This window comes from Ochotona curzoniae, unplaced genomic scaffold, assembly GCF_017591425.1.
Source record: "Ochotona curzoniae isolate NIBS_2020 unplaced genomic scaffold, NIBS_Ocur_1.0 contig_1014, whole genome shotgun sequence".
In the NCBI taxonomy this organism is placed as follows: domain Eukaryota; kingdom Metazoa; phylum Chordata; class Mammalia; order Lagomorpha; family Ochotonidae; genus Ochotona; species Ochotona curzoniae.
The window spans coordinates 9,055,273-9,076,482 of NW_024464920.1; the positions used below are offsets into that span (position 1 = coordinate 9,055,273).

The 21,210-nt window shown below is 41.9% G+C and overlaps 1 protein-coding gene across 1 annotated transcript in view; it reads right to left on the reverse strand.

Annotated features, from left to right (window-relative positions):
• Window positions 1-21,210, reverse strand: part of CFAP54 (cilia and flagella associated protein 54) — a 345,554-nt gene that overhangs the window by 301,311 nt on the left and 23,033 nt on the right. The window contains exons 5-12 of the mRNA XM_040980448.1: window positions 18,474-18,532; window positions 11,489-11,632; window positions 9,754-9,867; window positions 9,525-9,626; window positions 4,513-4,711; window positions 3,305-3,486; window positions 3,050-3,215; window positions 1,720-1,805 (exon numbers count right to left, since the gene is read on the reverse strand). Of these exons, the coding sequence (XP_040836382.1) occupies window positions 1,720-1,805; window positions 3,050-3,215; window positions 3,305-3,486; window positions 4,513-4,711; window positions 9,525-9,626; window positions 9,754-9,867; window positions 11,489-11,632; window positions 18,474-18,532 (1,052 nt within the window). The remainder of the gene's footprint in view (window positions 1-1,719; window positions 1,806-3,049; window positions 3,216-3,304; window positions 3,487-4,512; window positions 4,712-9,524; window positions 9,627-9,753; window positions 9,868-11,488; window positions 11,633-18,473; window positions 18,533-21,210) is intronic.

Genomic DNA, 21,210 nt, shown 5'->3' on the forward strand with positions numbered 1-21,210 from the left:
AGGGAGCTGGATGGGAAGTGGGGCTGCTGGGATTAGAACCAGTGTCCATATGGGATCCCAGTGCATGCAAGGTGAGAACTTTAGCCATTAGGCTACCGTACCAGGCCAAAATTTGCCTTTCAAATAATAAGTAAATAAATAAATATAAACAAACAAACAAATAAACCCTAAGAAAGAAAAAGACCCAAAAATTTTTAGGCAAGTATGAAAATCAGCTAGTCCCATCCAAATTTGCAATTCACATATACTGTTCTGTAAGACTCTTGCATTAAACTAATAAAGAACTGTGAAGGCAGCTGGACTAATAGCCCAACAGGAAAGGGGACAGAAAGCTAGGAAAGGATTCAGGCCAGATGCACAGCCTCACAGTAGGCATCCATCAGGTATTCTCAAGTATGGCTCCTGGACTCTTTTCAAGTGAAGACTAAAGGTACTCATTATACCTTAACTAGAAAAGATAAGGTATTTATGATGACAATATATCAAACTGCAGGGTAGGCATTCAGCCTCACTAATAGGAGGCAGGCAAAGACACTTATGTCCCACACCAGGACGCTTTTGAAGTCTCAGCTCTGCCGCCTGACTCCAGCTACCTGCCGGGAGGCAGGAATGATGGCTCACATGCCTGGATTCCTTCCACCCACTTGGGACATCTGCACTGAATTCCCAGCTCCCAGCTTTGGCAGGGCCGACCCCACTGTGGGCCTTCGGGAAGTCAACTGGTCAATGGGAGCTAGCAAGTTCTCTCTCTCATTCTTCTCTCCCTCTGTCTCACAGACCTTTCCAAATTAAAAAAGAAATAAAGAAATGCTCTATCAAATTCTGAGCTTCTTTAAGGCAGCTGAAAGACTTAAACTGATATATAACACCTTTCTTACCAAGCTTGTGAATGCAAAGAAATCAACAAATGTTTACTGAAATGAATCTGAATCTAAACTCAGATGCGTATGATTTTTTCAAAAAAAGAAGTCTAATACCCTTTAGATCCTTGACTGTAATTATTTTGGTTTTAGCTCTGCCAAATCTTTCCTTCAAAAATTAAATACTTGCCATGGGTTATAAAATCTACTAATAAAACCCTGAAGAAATGACAAGTATTGCTAGCAGCAGAATTTAAGTCTCTTGCTGTGTGTTTCACCTGTCTGTGTACAAAGTAATCACATGTTCTATAATTCTGGCTTTCACACTTTCTTTAATAACAATGGATCCAAATTTTCAAATGCAATTCCATCAGAATGCCAACATTATGTGCAAATCTGATAACACAGTCCATGTTGCCACTACTCAAGGTAGGCTTCAGAGAAACCTCAGAAAAAGTCCTGGAGACCCCTGACATTCCTCAAATTCAGTTTCAAAACCAGTGCTGCGCTGGTGTTCCCTGAACATCCCATATCCTCACAGAAGACATTTCTCCAACCTGGACATGGTATGTTACTCCCAGTCATAAGTGCACTTTACTCTCAAGGACTGAAAAGGCCCATTTACTCTTCATTAAAACCACTGTTGTGTTTTCCTCCTTATTAGAAATACATCCAGTTGTGAATGTCCCGTCAAGAAACAGACTGCTGTCCAAAGTGAACTTAAAATTACAAGTTGGAATGTAATCGAATTTCTATTCCAGGTTTTGAGCAATACAGAAATTGAGCAAGGTGCAATGCCTGTGGAATTATAAATCTGATCCTTTCACACTATGAAGTATTACGCTAATAGCTACGTCACCTGGGGAGATGAGCAGACACAGGAGTGCAGAGTTGATGCCAAATGGGAAATATCTTCTGAATATCCAGAAGGCTTCCCCAAATTATCTGAATTCATAAAGAGAGAAATTAAGCAAAAAAACACATAAATGAAGTATACACACAGAAAAAGACACAACAAAGATAAAAACAACAAAAACGACACAAAGCATTGTTCCAATAAGACAATTGTAATGTTTCTCTGTAAAAATTAATCTAAGTGACTGTCATCAAAAACTAAATGCCCATCATGGGTTAGAATATAGTCTAATAAACCAAGCAGAAGTGGAATATTAATGAAAAATGATGTAACAATATAATTTCCTAAGTCCCTAGTGACAGACCATATTATCAATCTGAAATAGTTGTGACAGCTACACCCAAAAATAAGTTGAGAAAGCTTTCAATATTCACATACATATAAAGTATGACAGTTAAAAGAAACATAACAGGCACAGTTACGATTCTTCAGAAAAAGAAAAAAAAATGCATCACTACCTGGTACAAGTTATTTCCCACACCTGAGGAGCCATGCAATATCTAAGGAATGGTAAAACACAGAACTGAATAATTCACTAGTTCAAAAAGCAGAGGCTGCAAATCTTTAGTTGCGTATACCACAACACCTTGTAGGACTGGAAAAGTCCTAGAACGGAAAACTCCATCTGCTGGAAGGAGAAGGAATCTTCCCTTACTAAAATACACTTTGCACTTTCACTCACTGCCCTGAGCCTTGTCCTCTGTTTAAACGATCGCTCAGGATTCAGTCTGCAGCGTGGCCATCCCAAATGGGCACTGGTTCAAGACCCAGCTGTTCCACTTTGGATCCAGCTCCCTGCTAATGTGCCTGGAAAAGCAGCAGAAGATGGCCCAAGGACTTGGGCTCCTGCACCCAAGTGGAAGATCTGGAAGATGCTCCAGACTTCTGAATTCCACCTGGCCCAGCCCTGGCTGTGGGAGCCATTTGGGGAGAGAACCACTGAATAGAAGATTTCTCTCTCTCCCCTGCCCCAGTAACTCTTTCAGATAAGTAAATAAATCTTTTTAAAAACATTCCATCTGTATCCTTACCTTACGACACCCAGCTTTTTCACTGACCTAGTCACCCAGCGCCTCCCCAGGCTCCACCACCACCATCAGGGCACTCCAGGTAGAGGCCCACGTTCTAGTCTCCCAGTAGCAAACCCATGCTTCCTTCAGGGCCTCACATCTCCCCACTGCTTTGACTTGAACATTATTTCTCTAATCTCACCTATAAAGAGTAGATAGTAAGAAATTATCTTAATTTTTCAAAAAAGCAAATACATACATACCCTGAAAGGAGATACGTTTGAAACAAATCTGCGATGTCTGTCCTTCTTTATAGTTTTCCAAGGGAAGTATCAAACCTTTGTTCCTCTTGGCATTGATCAGTGGCTCTATGGCCATCAGGAGGGTCAAATCTTTCTCTGCTCTCTTTGACTCGGGATCATCCTGCCCCTTTAGAAAAATGAATCCCACAAAGGAATCAGCAAGTTGACCCTCATTTTTAACAAAACAGAAGCAAATTACTGGCTCTGCCTAATTACCTGAAGAAAGCAAAGAAGCTGCTGAGCTGCCGATTCAAATAAACTCCATTCCTCATAAGTAAAAGCTAATTTTATAAATTTCACAGCAGCATCCAGAGAAATAATATTTCTTCTTTCTATCATAAGTTCCATCAGAGGTGTTTTTGGGAAATCAAACATTCCATTTGCACCCATATTTGAAACTGAGAAACAAAAAGGAAACAAATTTGAATATCATTCCTGTAATGAAACGGTTACTAAATATTAGCTATCAGACACTTTCAGCTAGAGTTAACATTCCAGTGATAAAAACAAAAATCTAAGCGGACAAACACAGTCATAGGGACAGACTAGAAGGGCCACCAACACTTGATCTGAGGAGGCGGGCAACCAGGGCAGGCTGACTTTCACAGTAAATTGAACCAAATTTAGAAATAGCAGCAGTCTGACACAAACTTTTTCAGATAACAGAGAAAGAGGGCATATTTCTTATTTTTTAGGACTTTAAAACCAAAACCTAAAGAGATATTCAAAGAATGGAAAACTTTTCTCATAAATAGGCAAGCCAAAACATTAAACATTAGAAAACAAACCATGCAAGGACAAATCAAACTTTTGATACCAAAAACCTAATCATCACTTCCTAATATGATCATTATAAAAATTACATAACAATTACAATTCAGATAAACAAGGTAATTCACCACAACAATGAAAACAAAAAGAAAGCAGTTTGCCCAACTCAGTAAATCTCAACAAATCCAGAAAGCACTTTTGACAATACTCAACAACTATTCCAGATTCAAAACAAAGAAAAACAAGGCTAGAATAGAAAGAACTCCCAGAGTCTGGGAAAGAGAATCTATTAAAAAATACTTAATATCTCAACTAATGAGAAAATGTTGGGAACTTTACACATGAGATTAAAAATCAAAGATATATCTGTTCATGACCACTTCCTTTCTATGTGTTATTGGACATTCCAGCCAGAGCAACAGTCAAGAGATGGAAAAAAAAATCAAAGAATTAAGAATTGGGAGGGGAGATATAATTATCATTGACAAATCAACCGTATACCAAAAAATCCAAAAGAAAACTCCACCAATAAATCATCTGAATTACCACTTAGCAAAGTTGTTAAGCTGGATGCCAGCTTCTTATGTAGAGACTATCATTCCAAAACTCTTATTTGTGTCTACTATGAAATGTTATCTTAACATTTTCTTTACTTATTAAGAGTTCTTTTCCTGCCATGAACAGTTCTGAGACAACATCACGAAGCTCCATTTCATCTGTAACAACAGGTCCGGCTTGCAGTATTCGCCTATTGGAGTCAGAAAGCGCCTCCAAAACAGCAAGAAACCGGATTGACGTGCTATCAAACATCTCATCCAGCAGCCGTTCGGTGACAGTACGTGGCCATGGCAACTGGAATTTAAAAACAAGAAAGAACACAGCTGTCTTAAAGGCAAAGGGAACAAAGGGACACTTAACTAACCCTAAAAAAAGAGAGAGAGAGAGAGAGAGTAGTTAGTCTAACAACGATATGGTTGTTTATGAGGTGTGTTCGGTTTTTGAGATGTCACTCTAGGCTCTATTAACGTTAATGTCAGGATGCCATTACATCAAAGACCTTACAATCTCCTGACATGTTTGAGATTACGGGGCAGCATGAAAAGGCTGTGGAGTACAGTCTTTTTATTAAGTCAGCATCAGTCTCCATATGCACTATTGTACCTTAATTACAGCCTTAAGGAACTGGTACTCAAATTTTGGTTGCCTAAGACTCATTCAGGAAGATGCTGTTCAGATTCAAGACCAAATCTCCAGAGAGCCCGTGTGGAACATTTTTAATAAGCACTGCAGGAAATCCTAATGCAGGAGGTCCTCAAACCTAAATTTGAGATGATATTTTGTAGTATAGATAACTCGTCTGTGACGGTTAACTCTAAGGAAGAGTTGGTCCACTGTCTAATGAGCCACTGACACCGGGAGCCTGGTGTGCCTTCTCAGACGTTGCTGTATACTCGCCCAGAGTGGTTCTGCCCTCCTGCAGGTGACTCAACTCCACACTTTGTTCTGACAAATGGCTGTTCTCAGCGGCTCTGGTTGGCTTTTCTGGAATTCCTACACAGATAAGATATACTCACCATTCTTCCTGAAAGTCTCTTGTTTTTTATTTTTGTTGTTGAGAAAAAAAAAAAGTTAAAAAGACAGAAAAGACAAAACTGGGGGGGGAAAGCCCGTGTGCCTTTCCAGTCAATTAATCAATATAATTTTAACTTCGTGTCCTGTCCTTTCTTTTTTCAAACAGAAACTAGGGTTGCTTCTAAGGTTTTCCCAGTACCACAGAGAGCAGAGCTTGGGCCAACACTGAAGCATGATGTGTTAAGCCACCCCCTGCAATTCCAGCAACCCATATGAATGCTGATTCAAGTCTCTTTCTTTCCTCCGTAACTCTTGATTTTCAAATAAATAAATTATAAAAAATTTAACTAATTTTAAAAATGGGCTACCAAGTATGACGAAACAGAATATTAATGTCTATTAAAACAATGAGCTTTTTCAATATACTTTAAAAACCAAACTGAATTTTAAAATGTCAAAGACTGTGAAAGACATCAATCTTTTTTAAAAGAGAAATATAAAGAACAAATGCAAATCTAAGAGAAAAACTGAATAACACAGTCAGAATTAAAATGACAAGCCATTTTATGAAAACAAAGTTAGCCAAAAGTCACAGAAATAATATCAAAATAATAACTGGTTGTATTAAAATTGGTTATCCAGGTTGTATAGTGGCACCCATTTTGGAAATAAATTTGGCAATAAATAAAGCATATCGAAAGGAGTAAAAGTATTGGTATTGTTAGATTCAGTACTCCAACACTTTGAATTTTACCCACAAAGAATACAGAAAAGCACAGTATGCCTGAAGTTGTAAATTACAGCAAAAAAAAAAAGCACATTATGCCTGAAGATGTAAATTATAGCAAAAAAAATTAGAAATCACTAAAATAATATAAGAAAATATTAGACCAGTTATGCTGATCCAAATCCTGCCCAGGATGGATCATCCCATTTTTTGAAATGCCGGGATGAGTGAGCATCTCAGTGACACAGCCTGTACAGTCTGTTGCACCTCTAAATTCCTCGACCTCTGCTCCAGGAAACATGGAAATGTCCCACACATCACACCCACCCCACACCCTGGCTCTCTCTGCCCCTTCCTCCAGCCTTCAAGCCATCAGCATGCTGTGGCCTTCTGCTTGACGTAGCTTCCCCTGCTCGGAACTAGACAAACCCTGCTTACTGTCCCACAGCCATTCAAAAGCATGAGATGTAACTCCTATTCCCATAGCTCACTGTACCTGAAACCACAGAAGATATTCAGCTACCCTACTGAGTGAATGAATGGAATAATAATAACAGCTAATGTTTCCTCGGGACAATGCGCCCTGGGCTTCAGAGGAAACCACTAATGCTCTACCATCACCATTAGGTTTTTTGGGGTTTTTTTTTTTTTTTGGTAATATTCATCATAAACTAGAACCATTTTATTTATTCATTCACGTAATTTCTCTGGCAGAACATAACCTTCACTTAACTTGTATTTTAAAATTACTTAACAAATGGCTAGGTGGTTGATCATTAGGAATCTGAATTAGTAGGCCTTGTGAAAGACTTTAGAAAGTCAAAACATTTGCCGTGACTTAACTTGGCTACAGACTCACAAATGCTTTAGAAAACAGCTTTGACACCTATTACTGTTTTATAGAAACATCATACAATTATGCCATCAAAATAAAGCAGGACATTTTTTTAAATACATTAAGATAAAATGGTATTATTAAAAGGGTATGTTGACTAATTTCAGGGGAAAGGAACTACTTATTAAACAGTTTTATTTACTTATTTATTTGAGAGAGAGGGAGAGGGTGCCCCAGCCCACTGCCTCACTGGCCGGCGTGCGCTTGGGGTTGCAGCTGGATCTCCCCAAGGGTGCCCATCACCTGCGGCCACATGCAGTACGCATTAGCAGGAAGATGGTTTTAAGAACCAGAGCCAGGGCCCGGCGTGGTGGCCTGACAGCCAAGGTCCTTGCCTTGGACGTGCCGGGATCCCATATGGACACCAGTTCTAATCCCAGCAGTCCCACTTCCCATCCAGTTCCATGTTTGTGGCCTGGGAAAACAGTCAAGGACGGCCTAAAGCCTTGGGACCCTACTCACCTGGGAGACCCAGAAGAGGCTTCTGGCTCCCGGCTTCAGATCTGCTCAGCTCTGGCCATTGCAGCCACTTGGGGAGTAAGTCATCAGATAGAGGATCTTCCTCTGTCTCTCCTTCTTTCTGTATATCCGACTTTCCAATTAATAAGAGAGCGAGAGAAAGAACCAGAGGCAGAAATTAAACCGAGGAGCTGGAGATATGAGATACAGACATCTTAACCAGCATCCTTACCACTAGGCCAAGTGTCTGCCCTTCCTCAAAGCAACGCAGTCACAGAAGTGTTCCTTACAATAGCTATCGTAAAGAGGACTAGAAACAAATTAATTTTTAATTAAATTTTATACATGGACTTTTAGGCATTTTTTCTTTGAAAATAAATATTTAATTTTGCTAGTAGAATAATTATAAATCCTAATAATATCCTAAGGAGTGACAATCTTATAGCTTTGAATATTTAAATGTAGTTTGCTCAGAGGAAAAAAATGCTGACTGGGAAAAAATTGTCCCGTTGAACTACAAGGATGGTAACATTACTACTTAACAATAGCAGATGGAAGTAGTTCAACAGCTCATCCAAGGAACTGCCTGTAATCTGGTGGTTTACCAACCCCCCATTAATTACATACTGCTGGTAAAGGATTTGATTTTGAAATAATGTATGTTATTTCTGCATTCAGCTAGCCACATTAGGTACAAATGGGAAAGAGTCATGTTGAAGTAGTGTTTGTTTTTAATTACTATGATTTATGTAAAAGAAAACAAGGGACCGGGACCAGCGTTGTGGCACAGTCAGTTATGCCTCTGCTTGTATACCCACATTCCACAGTGGACTGTCTAGGATTGAGCACATTTTCCCCCAACTCAACTCCACACTAACGCATACGCTGGAGGCAGTTCCTCTCACCACATGGGAGACCTGATGGAGCTTCTGGCTCCCGGGCACAGGCTAAACCAGGGCTGGCTACTGAGTGCATTTGGGAGGTGAACTGGTGGATGGAAGAGCTCTCTCTTTCTCTCTCACACATACATATACACTCTCAATCCCAATCTCAATCCCAATTTCACTCTCACGCCACCTCTCCAATTAAAGTAAAAATAAGTCAGCTTACAAAAATACATTAAGAAATGTTATTTCTAAAATAAGGAAAGAAATTACTCCTGTTATCAGAAACGATTAGGGAAGGGAGCAGCTCTCATCTTAAGAGATTCAGGTTTAGAATCCAGTTCTGCCAAGAGCTAGCTACCTTAGGATCTTGAGTCAGTATAGTTTTATTTCCCCATCTGTGAAAGAAAACCACTGAACCAAATGATTTCCAAATTCCCCTCTAGGTTCTCAAATTCTACAAAATACCTGTTCAAAACCATTCATCCTCTCCTCCTTCTGCTTTCAATGTTCAGTCCCCTCCACAGAAGCTCAGAGGGTTTATATATTTAGCACAGTCTGAGAAAGCATCCAAGCAAAATGGAATTAAGCTGTAAGGGCAACTGGGATTCAGGAGAGGGTAGGGGGAGACAGTGGGAGAAGGCAGGAGGGAGAGGTGGAGAAGAGGACTCCCACAGGCGTAACTTGCTCCTGCTTCCTGTCGTGAGAGTCCGCAGTCCCGTTAGCCCATTACGCATGTGGATAGGGGGCCTGTGTGCCTCATTATGGCAAGTGGGAAGAGTCACGTCCGTGCTAACCATCATGGCCCATATGGAAGCCTCCAGAACCTCTTCCTCCAAAGCGCCTCCCCTGCAATTTGCTGAAGCAAGGCTGTTCCAACCCTTTCCAGGCTCTTCCCTTGCAGCCTACAGTCCTCAGAAGGTCCCAAATTGGCATTGTCCTGAAGCACAGATCTTTGAGAAAAGGAGGCAACAAGGTCACACCCAAAATGTCAAAACATTCTTCTGCTGGTGGACGGAATCCACAGCATCACTTTACAGCCAGCGGGGTGGGTTTAAAGGACGCATGGGAGTCTCAGAGACAGTGCAACACTAAGTGCCTTATATGCAGAAAGCGTGGTATGCTTACAGTTTGTGCTTCCTTCAGGTTAATTCTGGTCTTTGGTCTAAAGAGGATTTTGTTTTTTCTTCTTGATTCAAATATCCCTCTTTTGAAAATCATCACAGCCATCTGCATGCAAAAGAACAATGGATGACCAACGAAGCAACAACTGGACCCCCTTCCAAGCTACTGGGAGTAAGCACTTCATCAAACACAGACTGGGGGGAAGCTCTCTCATGTCATGAAATTTTTATACCTTTATTGCGGCCTCTCTGTAATAGCGCTTGGATTCTTCCTTCGATTTTGAGGAACTCATTACTTCCAGTTGCCTCAACTCATCAATTTTGCCCAAAGCACGCCGAGCAAATGCCTGAATGCAATTAAAATAAATTTATTTCATAATAAGTTAGAATGGAGTGATTAAAAATGCATAAAGATGATATGTTTTGTTCACCAGGCATTTGATTTAATCGGTGAATTAAACTCTAGGCTGATGCTGTCTCCTTACAACATGGTGGCTATCTAATCTGTCATTTCCTACAAGCACCAAGAATAGACTATCACAGGGGCTGCCTTCATGAATCGTGAAACCCTAAAAAAGGCAAAGAAAGCAGAAATACAAATTAAACCACAGCACACGCAGATTGTCACTTCTGTCATTGCATGCATATGGGCACAAACACACACCTGCCCAACCATACCCGGTGCTCTTTGCAAATCCTAACCTCCCTACCACAAGTTGTTGTATTATCTATTCAGCTATTCTACCTTGCCCACTGAACTGTGAGATCCTTAAAGGGTCTGACTCACTTTTGCATTTCCATTACCAGGACAGAGGAAATGTTTAAGAAATTTCTGAGGAAGGAGAAAAAGGAAGAAGGAAGGTTTGCTTATTTAATATCACCCTCATTTTAAACTCTCTAGAAATAATAACAACAGCTCAGAGCTACTAAAAGTTCAGTAATAAGAGTAAGTGTCATGTATTTTACCATTTGTTTATTCAATTCATAATCTCTAATTTCAATGAAGTTACTCCTAGAACAACCATAATATTAACACAGATAAATACTTCCAGTAAGGAACCATCTTAATTGGAGTCAGATGGTCAGAACTATACAATCGTCCTATCCCTTGATACTATTACTAGCTATGAAACAAAATATGCCACCACAAATGCACTATAGTTAAGCATTCATAGATGGTAATTCTAGGCTGGTTTCTGAGACACAGCGGCATCTCAAGGATGAATGAATTAGGCACTTTCCCTGCCTATGAGCCACTGCCCCAATCACAGAATCAGTTTAGGCAGGAAGAGCTGAATGCGAAGCAATCAGAGACCAGCCAGCTAACTTACGCATGGTTTCCACATGACAGGAGGTGGCACTGGTACAGCTGTGTCTGAAGGCAGTGTCCTGTGCAAGGACCAGGAGGCTGAGTCGGGGGCTCAGATCCAGTCCCTACTCTACCCCCCAAGCCTAGTACAGGAATGTAATGGCCCAGAAGGAAAGGTGCCTTATCCAATCACAAGGCCCATTCTCTACCGGAGCCTGACAGCATGCGCTGCTAGAGAAAGCACCTGTCAAGAATCTACACGCAGTGCTTGTTGGTTACACTTCAGTTCTTTACTCACAAATAGAAAGTATTACATGGTGGCTAGAGGCAAGACAAATGTTCACTAAGTAGCATGTGGCATACAAAATGACAGAGAAGGAAGGTGGTGCACAAGGAAAAGCAGAAATCTTATTCAGAAAAGGAACAAAGGAGGTGAAAGCTAGTGGAGAATAGGGGAGATGCGGAAAAGGACAGCAAAAGCTCCAAAGGATGAAAACGCCAAGCAGACGCTGGAAATGATAAAGACTTCAACTTTTTCCCAAATTCATTTCAATTCCCTGCTGTTCTTGTCTTTTGCCTTCCTGATGGGCATTTAAAAAGAAAAGGCGGAGTGAGCCATGTTTCAAACGCTGGATCTTCCAAAGTAGGACGGCCCGCACCTCTCCATGAATGCCGGCCTGGCAGTCATAGTAGCACTGGCACACAGCAGTGTAGAGGGTCGTTCTCCACGTCAGGTAGCGGATGGACAGCAGTGGGACCGACGACTCCATGCACACACTGGCCCAGAGCAGGTATTCCAAGGCCTGTGAAGCAAGGGGCACAGGGCAGGTTAGCTTCCTCCGCAGCTGATGAAGACATTTAGGGAACGGCTTTCTGAATACAACGTGCTGACTGCCTAAACCAAAAATACCATCAACATCGAATCAAGGAAACGCCAAACATTTACAAAGTAAAAGAATGATTCAGAGACCCTCTCAAATCGGTCGTTGTCAGAGTGTCTTCATTCTTAGCTCTTTAGGGCACCGTAAGAACGCGGATCATTTTCGGTCATGTCTGGCAGATGTCAAGAGTAGCTGACATCAATGATTCAGTTTGTTACTAGCTCTGCTGTTTCGGTTTAGGAGGGTAAAGGAAAATGGACAAGTTTTACAGCCCAGGGCCTGTGATCTGTAGTAGTCCAAGAGTAGACTCAAACAAACCCAACCAGTTTCCAGTCCCAGCGTTCCCACCAAAGAGCTGTGTCATTTTCTCTCTCCAGATCTCGGTTCTCCCCTCTGTGAAAATGGGCAGTGCTTTATGCGGGAGGAGACTGTGCACACGGCATGCCAGGATGGTCTCTGGCACATGGAACCCACTCTGCAGTGCCTGTTTCCCGTGGAATACTTCACGAGCTACAGTTCAAAACAAAATCTTGGGGGAACCAGCACAGCACCCTTGTGGCTAAAGTCCTCACCTTGCATAACCAGGATCCCATATGGGCGCCGGTTCTAATCCCGGCAGCTCCACTTCCCATCCAGCTCCCTGCCTGTGGCCTCGGAAAGCAGTCAAGGACGGCCCAAAGCCTTGGGACCCTGCACCCGTGTGGGAAACCCGGAAGAGTTTCCAGGCTCCTGGCTTTAGATCAGCTCAGCATCAGCTATTGCGGCTACTTGGGGAGTGAATCAGCGAATGGAAGATCTTTCTTTCTGTCTTTCCTTCTCGCCGTAAATCTAGTTTTCCAAGAAACATAAATAAATCTTTTAAAACATGTTGGGAGAGGATCACATCTGTCATTTGGTCTGTCTATAGGAATGTGCACGTGAACCTCTGGTGTCATTCCAACTAGTGACATTTCTTTACAATTCCTTGCTATTATTCTGACAAGCCTTGCGCTGGGAAGCACTGTCAGTTTACAATGTAATTCAAAAACATTTCACGCATATATACACATAACCTGCAAACAACATAACAGAATATATATTTTTTAATATGCCTGTGTCTTGACCACAGTCCGTCATGACTCTGTCATGTCAGAGTCCAAAAGTTCGAATTTTGGGGCAGTTTAGAGGTAAGAGTTTTAGATTAGGACTGCCCTGCCTGTACATGTCACACCCAATTGTACTAACGTGTCACATGAAGCTCCCAAACTCCACTGTGACCTCTGGGAAAAGAACAGTGCCCCGTATTTGGCCTTGCATTGCTAGCACATACAGCAGCGCCACATCCATGGCACATATTCCCAAGTGTCAACAGACAATGACAAGCAATTCTGAAATCAGAAGAAGCAGGCTGAGATGCGCTCGCAGGTATCCCAGGGTCTCAAGCAATGGTAATATGAACAGAGGAATGAAGTTCCTCTTCTGGTACGCAGTTAGATCATTAATAATTTAGGGAATTATCCAGGAAAAATATGCCATGGTATACTTATATGTTTTATATATTTATAAATTAAGCTGGTCTCCTAAAGACCACCTTTAAGAGGCAAATAATCGAAAAAGTGACAGGAGTTTCATGCCACATGATGTGGCATTTTGTGATAAAAATAGGAAAAGTGTTGTGGGCTAAGGAGTTGATTAGCGCTTGTTGCAATGGACAGGAACAGGAACTGGGCTTGTAGCTAAAAACACCTAGACTAATTGGACTCATCTGTATCCAATATCCTGGCTAAATCAGGATGGGGGGGAAGAGTATATAAGGAGAGGTGAAGGAGCAATAAAGAGAGATTTCAGAATTCTTCCATCACTGGTTTCCTGTCCGGTGCTTCATCCCCAGACCCTCTCCCTGTCCCCGTTACTGGCTCTGCTGGTCAGAGCCGAAAAGTTCCAGTAACATTCACGCCCTGTTATCTTTGGAGCCTGCAGACAGACTCCTCACACATGTGCAGGCAGCTCAATAGAACTCTAACAGAAAGAAGCCTAAGGGTGCCAGAATTCTCTACCATCTAATCAATTTAATCCCAGAGAAAAAGGGTGTTTTTTTCCCATGCTGTGATCAAGGTGGGACATAAGTATAGGTCTCTATCTACCACTTGAAGGTAAGCTCTTCCCATTATAATTTCCACTAATTTAGGAAAAGCTCTGTCTGACATACAGTAGATCTGCAGTGAGCATTTGCTGGCTGACAGATTCCCTGAACTTTCATTTTTAAAAAAGTTTCTGTTCCTGGTACTAAGTGAGAAAATATCTCAGGCAATTCTAGAATCCCAGGGCTGAAGATCAAAGTCAACCTGAATTGTATCCCCACCAACATGACCAGCACCGGCAATGGCTCTACCACCACTTTCCTCCCTCAGAGTATGTCCAGGAACAAGGAACACGCCACGTGGCTGCAGAGGGTGACTGCGTGAAAAACACGTACTTCCAGGAACACCAAGTCCACCGTGACATTAATGGACATGGTAACAACATTAGCAAACAAGGCAAAACACGCTCCCTGCTCAGCCTTCCAAGCATGCCAAGACCCCTCTTTTGTCCGCCCTCGCCCCAGCCCCCAGCTCTCTGGTCTCCTGTACCCCACAGACCTGCACAGCCCCGCACAGCCCTGCTCTAGTCCAGTCAGCTGCTGCAGCATCACTCTAGGCTGCCCAGTCCACTCCAGGATGACCAAGACACAGAACATCAAAAACCCTACTAAACTGGGAGACCAGTGCCCTACTGGCTTGGCTCTTGCCTCTGTCGGTGCTGCTGTTTAACCTTGCCACACTGAGCCTTTGTGAAACTGACAATCACCAACCACTCTTCGGTTTTTTCTCACCTCCTCTCATCTACTGCTCCCTGACGACTCCTATTGTGGATGTTTGCCTGTATATTGCTGCAGTTTGGGAGCAATATGAAGTTAAAATTCATATTTTTTCCAAAAATCCTTCAGGACTCCTGATAGTAGAAATTTCACATTTCAGAACAAAACCTACTTCAGTTACCAATTTTTTTTATCACATTCCATTTGACTGTGGCCACTGAGTTAAACTTAAAGTCACTGATTTCTGTGCCAAAAAAGATCTTAAAATTAACCTAACCTTACTCTAAGGGGCCAAACTCCTTCTAAGCATCAAAGCTGAAGCTGGGAAATTCAACTCTTTGAATTCCCAAACATATCTTTCTTCCCAGAAGTCTTGACAAAGGGGAGAAGCTTGCCGGAAGCCATTTAGGGTCTTGAAAAACCATCATTCAAGTTTAATACTGAAATGCTATTTCCCCAAAATGACTCCATTGGTAGCTGCTTTTTTTTTTTTTGCCCTGATAGTTAGAAAACATCTATATTTATATATAACATATACATTAGCTCATATCTACATATAATTTATACTATATATTTTATGTTACATATTTTACATATAATGTATGCTAGTGTATTATTTATACATTAATTTACATACAATTTATACTGATTTATGTTCATGTCTCTTAATATAAATATTAACTTATATTTTAAAATATTTATGGAACACAGAACAAAATTTTCCATTTATGGGAAAACAAAGAACAGTTTTGAAAAACCAAATTATATTCATAACCTAACAGCAAGAGCATGCATGTTCAGGCATTCCGTAGGCAAGACACATGCAATTAATCATCTCAGCCACACGATGGCACTGCAGCTCCACTTAATCAGCTTCCAGCGTTTGAGACAAAAAACGCAATTTTAAAGGTGGGATTTAATGTTTATGTAACAGTTGTGAAATAATGGGATGATAATTGTCTAAGAACAGTTTACAAAACTATTTCAGTTTTACAGTAAAAATACAACATAAATCAAGTTTTTTTTTTTAAATGAATAAATTCTAGAGCATTCTTTAATGTTTACCGGATACTTAACCAGTTTTAAATGCCACAGAAGAAATTACAGATTGTCCCATTAACAAAAGTCAAGTTTGCCCTATGCCTTTAGGGAAAGAGGCTTCAGAAATCTGATCTCACTCTGTTCCCCGAGATCCTGTGGGTAACCTATCTCAGCACCAACTTGGATGTTTTCTGAGTGGGGAAGGGTGCCCAGGATGAGCCTCCTACTTCAGGGTATCTCTAGAAATATCCGGTCAGACCAAAAACATCAACACCTGCCACTCAACTCTTCCATCGGAGTAGGTAAACTGGAAGAGGGTCTGGCACGACAGGATTCAGCTCTGCTAACGGACACATACTGCTCTGTCAGTAGGGAGAGGAGCAAGTAGCCTGACTCTGGTTCTGGTCTTGGTACAGCCCTCACAGGACATGTGGCCTTCGGCAAGTTAGCTCTCCCCAGCTTCCGCTTCCTTCAGCTGCAAGATGAGGGCTGGGGTGCCAACAGCGCCTTCCTATGATCCTAACACTAGGTCGTGTCTGAAAATGCTTCCAAGCAACCACAGGGCAGCCCATCATTCAACACCTGCAGCCAGTGCTGATGGCACCTCCCTGTGGCGAGCTATGGCTATGTGTGTATAAGCCCTCTGCACAGCGCCCAGCACACCGTGCAGACTTGAGGACCATAACACAGGGTGCCATGTGACTAAACCCCATCTAAGTGGAGGTCTGAGCGCTTGGTTGGCATTGCAGGAACAGCCTGAGCATCCCAGGGCTGTTTCTCTTTCCACTGCAGACTTGAATTTAAAAGTCACTACAGGTTCCAGGTGTCTCCATCCCAGGAGGAGGTAAACATGGTGGGACCTCCAAGAGCTTGCTTCCCTTAGACAAACCCATGGAGTCCACCAGCTTAGCATCGGCTGAGGGCTTGGTCATTTACAAGTGAAACTCGCTAATTTCCTTGAAACCTATTGAACTGAACAAACTGAACGAATTTCATCCTGCTCTTCAGATGCCACCTGCATGACCACCTGCCACCACACAGATCTCACACAATTAGGACCACAAGGATATGGCAGCCCACTGGGGCTTGCAGAGGACATCTGGTACCATAACAGAGGAAGGAGGGCAGAACAGACTGGACAAATAACCCAGGCAAAGGGCGATGACAGCAAATATCTAGGTGAATGCAGACTCTAAGGTTGACCATGTCCGCCAATGGACATTGGAAGGGTTTCCTCATCCTTGGATCGGCAAGGCCCACAGCATTTCAGAACCATCCAAATCATCCCTGGGTACTGGGGCGGTTGGGAGGCTGGGCATGACTTCTCACCTTATCTCCCCCCTTCCCCTAGATACAGGAAGAAGAAATAGAAAATTTAGTCCTAGAGACCCAAAATCCTCCCTCCACCATTTGTTTTAAGAGACAAACTCAAGCTATCCAAGGAGAAAAGGCCGTGTCCCACGTGGGTTGTAAACAAAATATGTTAAGATGACTATCACATTAAATTGCATTTCTCTCGCTTAACGAGCACAAACAGTAAGAGCCAAACACTGGCACAGATGCCTCTGCCCTTCAGAGCTCTGGCAGGCAGACTGTGCGGCAGACCACACTGCTGATGGTCCTGCGAAGCAACATTTGTTGCTCCAGCCAGCGATACAAGAGTACGCAAATTGTTTTAGGGAAATCATCTGGAACTGAAGGAAAAATCGTTGGAATTATTTCTAGGCCAAATTTATTACACTTGGGACAATCTCCCTCAATTGAATTTTACACCCCCCAAAAAATGGCACAGACTATGTTCAAGACTTTGTCTGTTAAGAAGGAATAAATAGAATGTACAATTAACACTATCCATTGAGCATGGAGACATGAGGGGGCTTCAAAAAGTTATGGAAAGATGAAACTGAAAGACAAGATTATTTTTGATGCCAACAGTCAAAACTGAAATCCACGCAGTCTTCTCATCGTGGCATTTCCCACAAAGTTTCTGAAGCACCCCCTGTCTGATCTTCACTTCTGGTTTTAAGTGTTGTCAGCTTTCAGATACTTGGCTATGTTTTGAGGAAATAAGAAAAAAAAAGTATCTCCCCTCTGAGTGTCAGAATGTTCAGGGTAAATTTTCACATGCCATAAAGAAGAATAAAACAGGAATGTTTCAGATGCCAGCAGCAGCTCAAACAGGGTCTCAACGGGAGTAGATCTGCCTTTCTTGGCCAACATTCCAATGACTAGAAAACGAACCCGAGGAATAAATATGTCTCCTGCACACAAAAATGCTGCCTCGTTGTAGGGGTGTTAATAAACGTGTCAGCAACTTCCTCCAGCTAAAACGGAACAGTGAATGCTGGGGAGGTTCTCCTTATAAAATCTCTTCTCCTCAGCTCACGACCAGGAAAGTACGTTCACCTACACAGCAGTGGACTGTGAGTGAAGTCCAAGCACTTCCCGGTATAAACGAGGTAACCGTAGTTCCTCATCCAAACCAGGACCCTTCTCAGGATGACACTATCAACGTTTGCTCCTAGACACCAGGCATCAACCGCAAGTGTCCTGGGGAAACCGAGGAGCCCAGAAAGAGTAACCAGGTACTTAGCACTGAAATGTGACAAGCAGGACTATCTGACAGAGGGGCAGTGAGGAACAGAGTTTAACTGTCAATTTTAGAAATTCTCTTCCTTTTGATTAATACTTCATTTTCTACATTTTTACATCTGATCGCTATGAAAATAAGCTAAGAACAATAAAACTATATTAGCCACACCTGGATATTCACCAGTTGTCGTATGATTCGCTAAATGGTCTTCACTTAAAATGCAACATACTATGTGACTCGGGTCCTAAGAAAAAGCAGGAAACAGGGAAATATTTGGCCAGTGAATTTCATACCTTGGAAGACTGGCCGATGACCATCAGTTTTCTGCAAATGGTGTAAATGTAAATGGTCCCTAGATGAAGAAAAAGATATTAGCACTTTTTACAATCAAATTAGGATAATTTTACATTCCAGTTTCTATGGCTTCAGTCTGTGGTCCCCAAAACAAGCTCCCTCAGGAAGAACTGAACCTGAGACTGAAGTGCCACCCCCTGTGCTAGCGAGGCACCTAAGTGTCCACCAATGGAAAGGAACTATAAGCATCATAATTTTTTTTATAATTTATAGGACAATGTCAATAAAATAACTAATTTGACCATATTTCAAACTTGTTGACACAAAAATATTGTAACCTTACTTAAAAGGTAATCTAAAGTTTCTAATATACTGAACCCCCCAAAAAAAGCTTTAGTGGCAATAATTTATGCAGCCTGTGGCATTATTAACTCATTTAACTACTTCTGGTTTTATGGCTTTCTTATGGTTGAAAAAATGAAAAGCTTTCCTTCAAGTAAGATTAGTATACATACTTAGTAGGCAGGGCAATAATACACAACAAAGAAACGTAATAAATTAAAATCATAACACAAGTCACATGATATTCACTTTGCAGTCTCATGTCACATTCATCCCATCATTAAGGTTTGTCTTATAAGTGTTCTTATGCTCTATTTAAAAAAAAAGCAGCATTTCCAAAATTCACATAAGCGCTATTCCATCTCAAGTTATTAATTAAGGCAGGCCAGAGGCTGGCAATGGGGTTGCAAGGAAGGGCAGGAAGCAGCATCACTGTCTCTCTGTGTAGGAAGGATATCAGAGTGCTATTGATCTACCCCAAGGATACTGACATGCTTGCAAAACACATGCAGCTGTCGTGACAAGCAGTCTAAATATTTTCTACAAAATATCTGATCCAAAATTCACAACCAACAAAACTCGACAATTACGAATCCTATGCCAAGAAAAAAAAAAAACACTTCTAAGAAAACAACATGGCTCCAAAAGGAACTGTCTCATTAAAACACACCTGTAAGTCTAACAAATGTTAGTTACACAAAAACTCCAAAAACTTCACAGACCACATGACTGACCCTTCAGATTCAGAGGCTCAGCGCTGCCAGTGACCACCCCGCCCCTCTCGGCCCACCCAGCCCCCATCAGCACGGCTCCCTTCACCTGAGACCCACTGCAGAAACAACTGTAGGGTTAGGAGCAGTTCAAGCCCAGCATACTTATCTCAGCTTGGCTTAGATGACTGCTACTCCCAATCTTTAAAAATGTACCTGTATAACTGTGGTTCTTTAAGGGGGTGCAAAGAAAGTCACCAGGGAAACCTATGCAGAGGAAACAGATGCCTTTCCACAAGCCACAGGTTCCAGGTATAGACTAGGAGCTTGCATGAAGACGTGGGTATCAGGGCACTAAAGAATTTAAGAAAGTCTCAGGGGACAGCCTTCAGGAACGACAGTGGCCCTCTGTATTTAAAAAAAAAAAATGTGCATTTAGCCTTTCCAGCCCTAATATAGTCTGATTGTAACTGAATCCTTCTCTACTGGTTCAGAATCTTGGCATGGTTCACAAGTTCCCACCAGGCAAGTCAGACAATGAGCGTAAATGGTATAGCATGGACCATGGATTGAATGATTTCAACGTCAGGATACCTTAGGAGTTTATTTTGTTTTGTTTTTAACTAAAGCCTTATATAAGTTCATGGTCTGGTCATGTGACTCCTTTTCATCAAACAAGGTCACTGACAAAATAATCTAAGTTAGATTCAGGGTCCAGGCTAGCTGAAAAGTAAAGTACGCAATAGTCCAACACCTGAAAACCCAGATGGATGGTTTTGAGAGAAAGACGGGGGTAGCCATGTGCCACAGCACTAGGCAGCCCCTTGGGACACCTACACTCCTCATCAGTGCACCTGAGCTTTGCTGTAGTTCAGTGCCAATGTACCCCCCACCCGGGTGGCAGCAGGTGATGGTGCACTTACTTGAGTCACTGACACCGCATAAGCAACATGGACTGAATTCTGGGATACTGTTTTGGTCGGCCCCAGTCCTAGCTGCTACAAGCATCTGATGAATAAATACGCCAACAGAAGACCTCTTTCTATCTCTCAACCATTCTCTCTGCCTTTCAAACAGATGGAAAATATTTTTGAAGACATCAGGGTATGTGTCAAAACAATCAATGAAAATGAAATAGAATAAGTTGTTTACAAGGTCAAATATATTTTTGACAATTTATCAAAATCCATTTAATCTTTGCAGCTAAATATATTTTGACCAAATTCCAAACTGTCAAAATTTCAGGGTTTTTGCACCTGTCTTTTTCTCAATTGGAACATTCTTCCTTCAAACTTCTAGATGGTTAACATACTCAGGTCTCTGCCCCATATTCTCAGGGCGTAGTCCTAAGGCCTTCTCTGACCATCGCCAGCCCAGCCCCCACTCTCCCTATCAGCTTCCTGCTTTTCCTCCTTCCCCACAGCACCACCACCATCTGACACTCTCTACTTCTCATGTAACTGTTATCTCCCTGCAGCAGAAGCAGGCTTGAAAACAGGGGTTTTTGTCTGCTGCCCACTCCCATGTCCCTAGCACTTGGAACAATGCCTGGCACATGGTGGTTATTCAGTAAATTTTAGATGAATACACAAAAACAAGGGCAGTAGCTAGAGAAACGAAATATGTGTATCTTTGACAACGCAGCAATCCCACTCCTGGGCAGAGATCCCAGAAAAGTCTCACA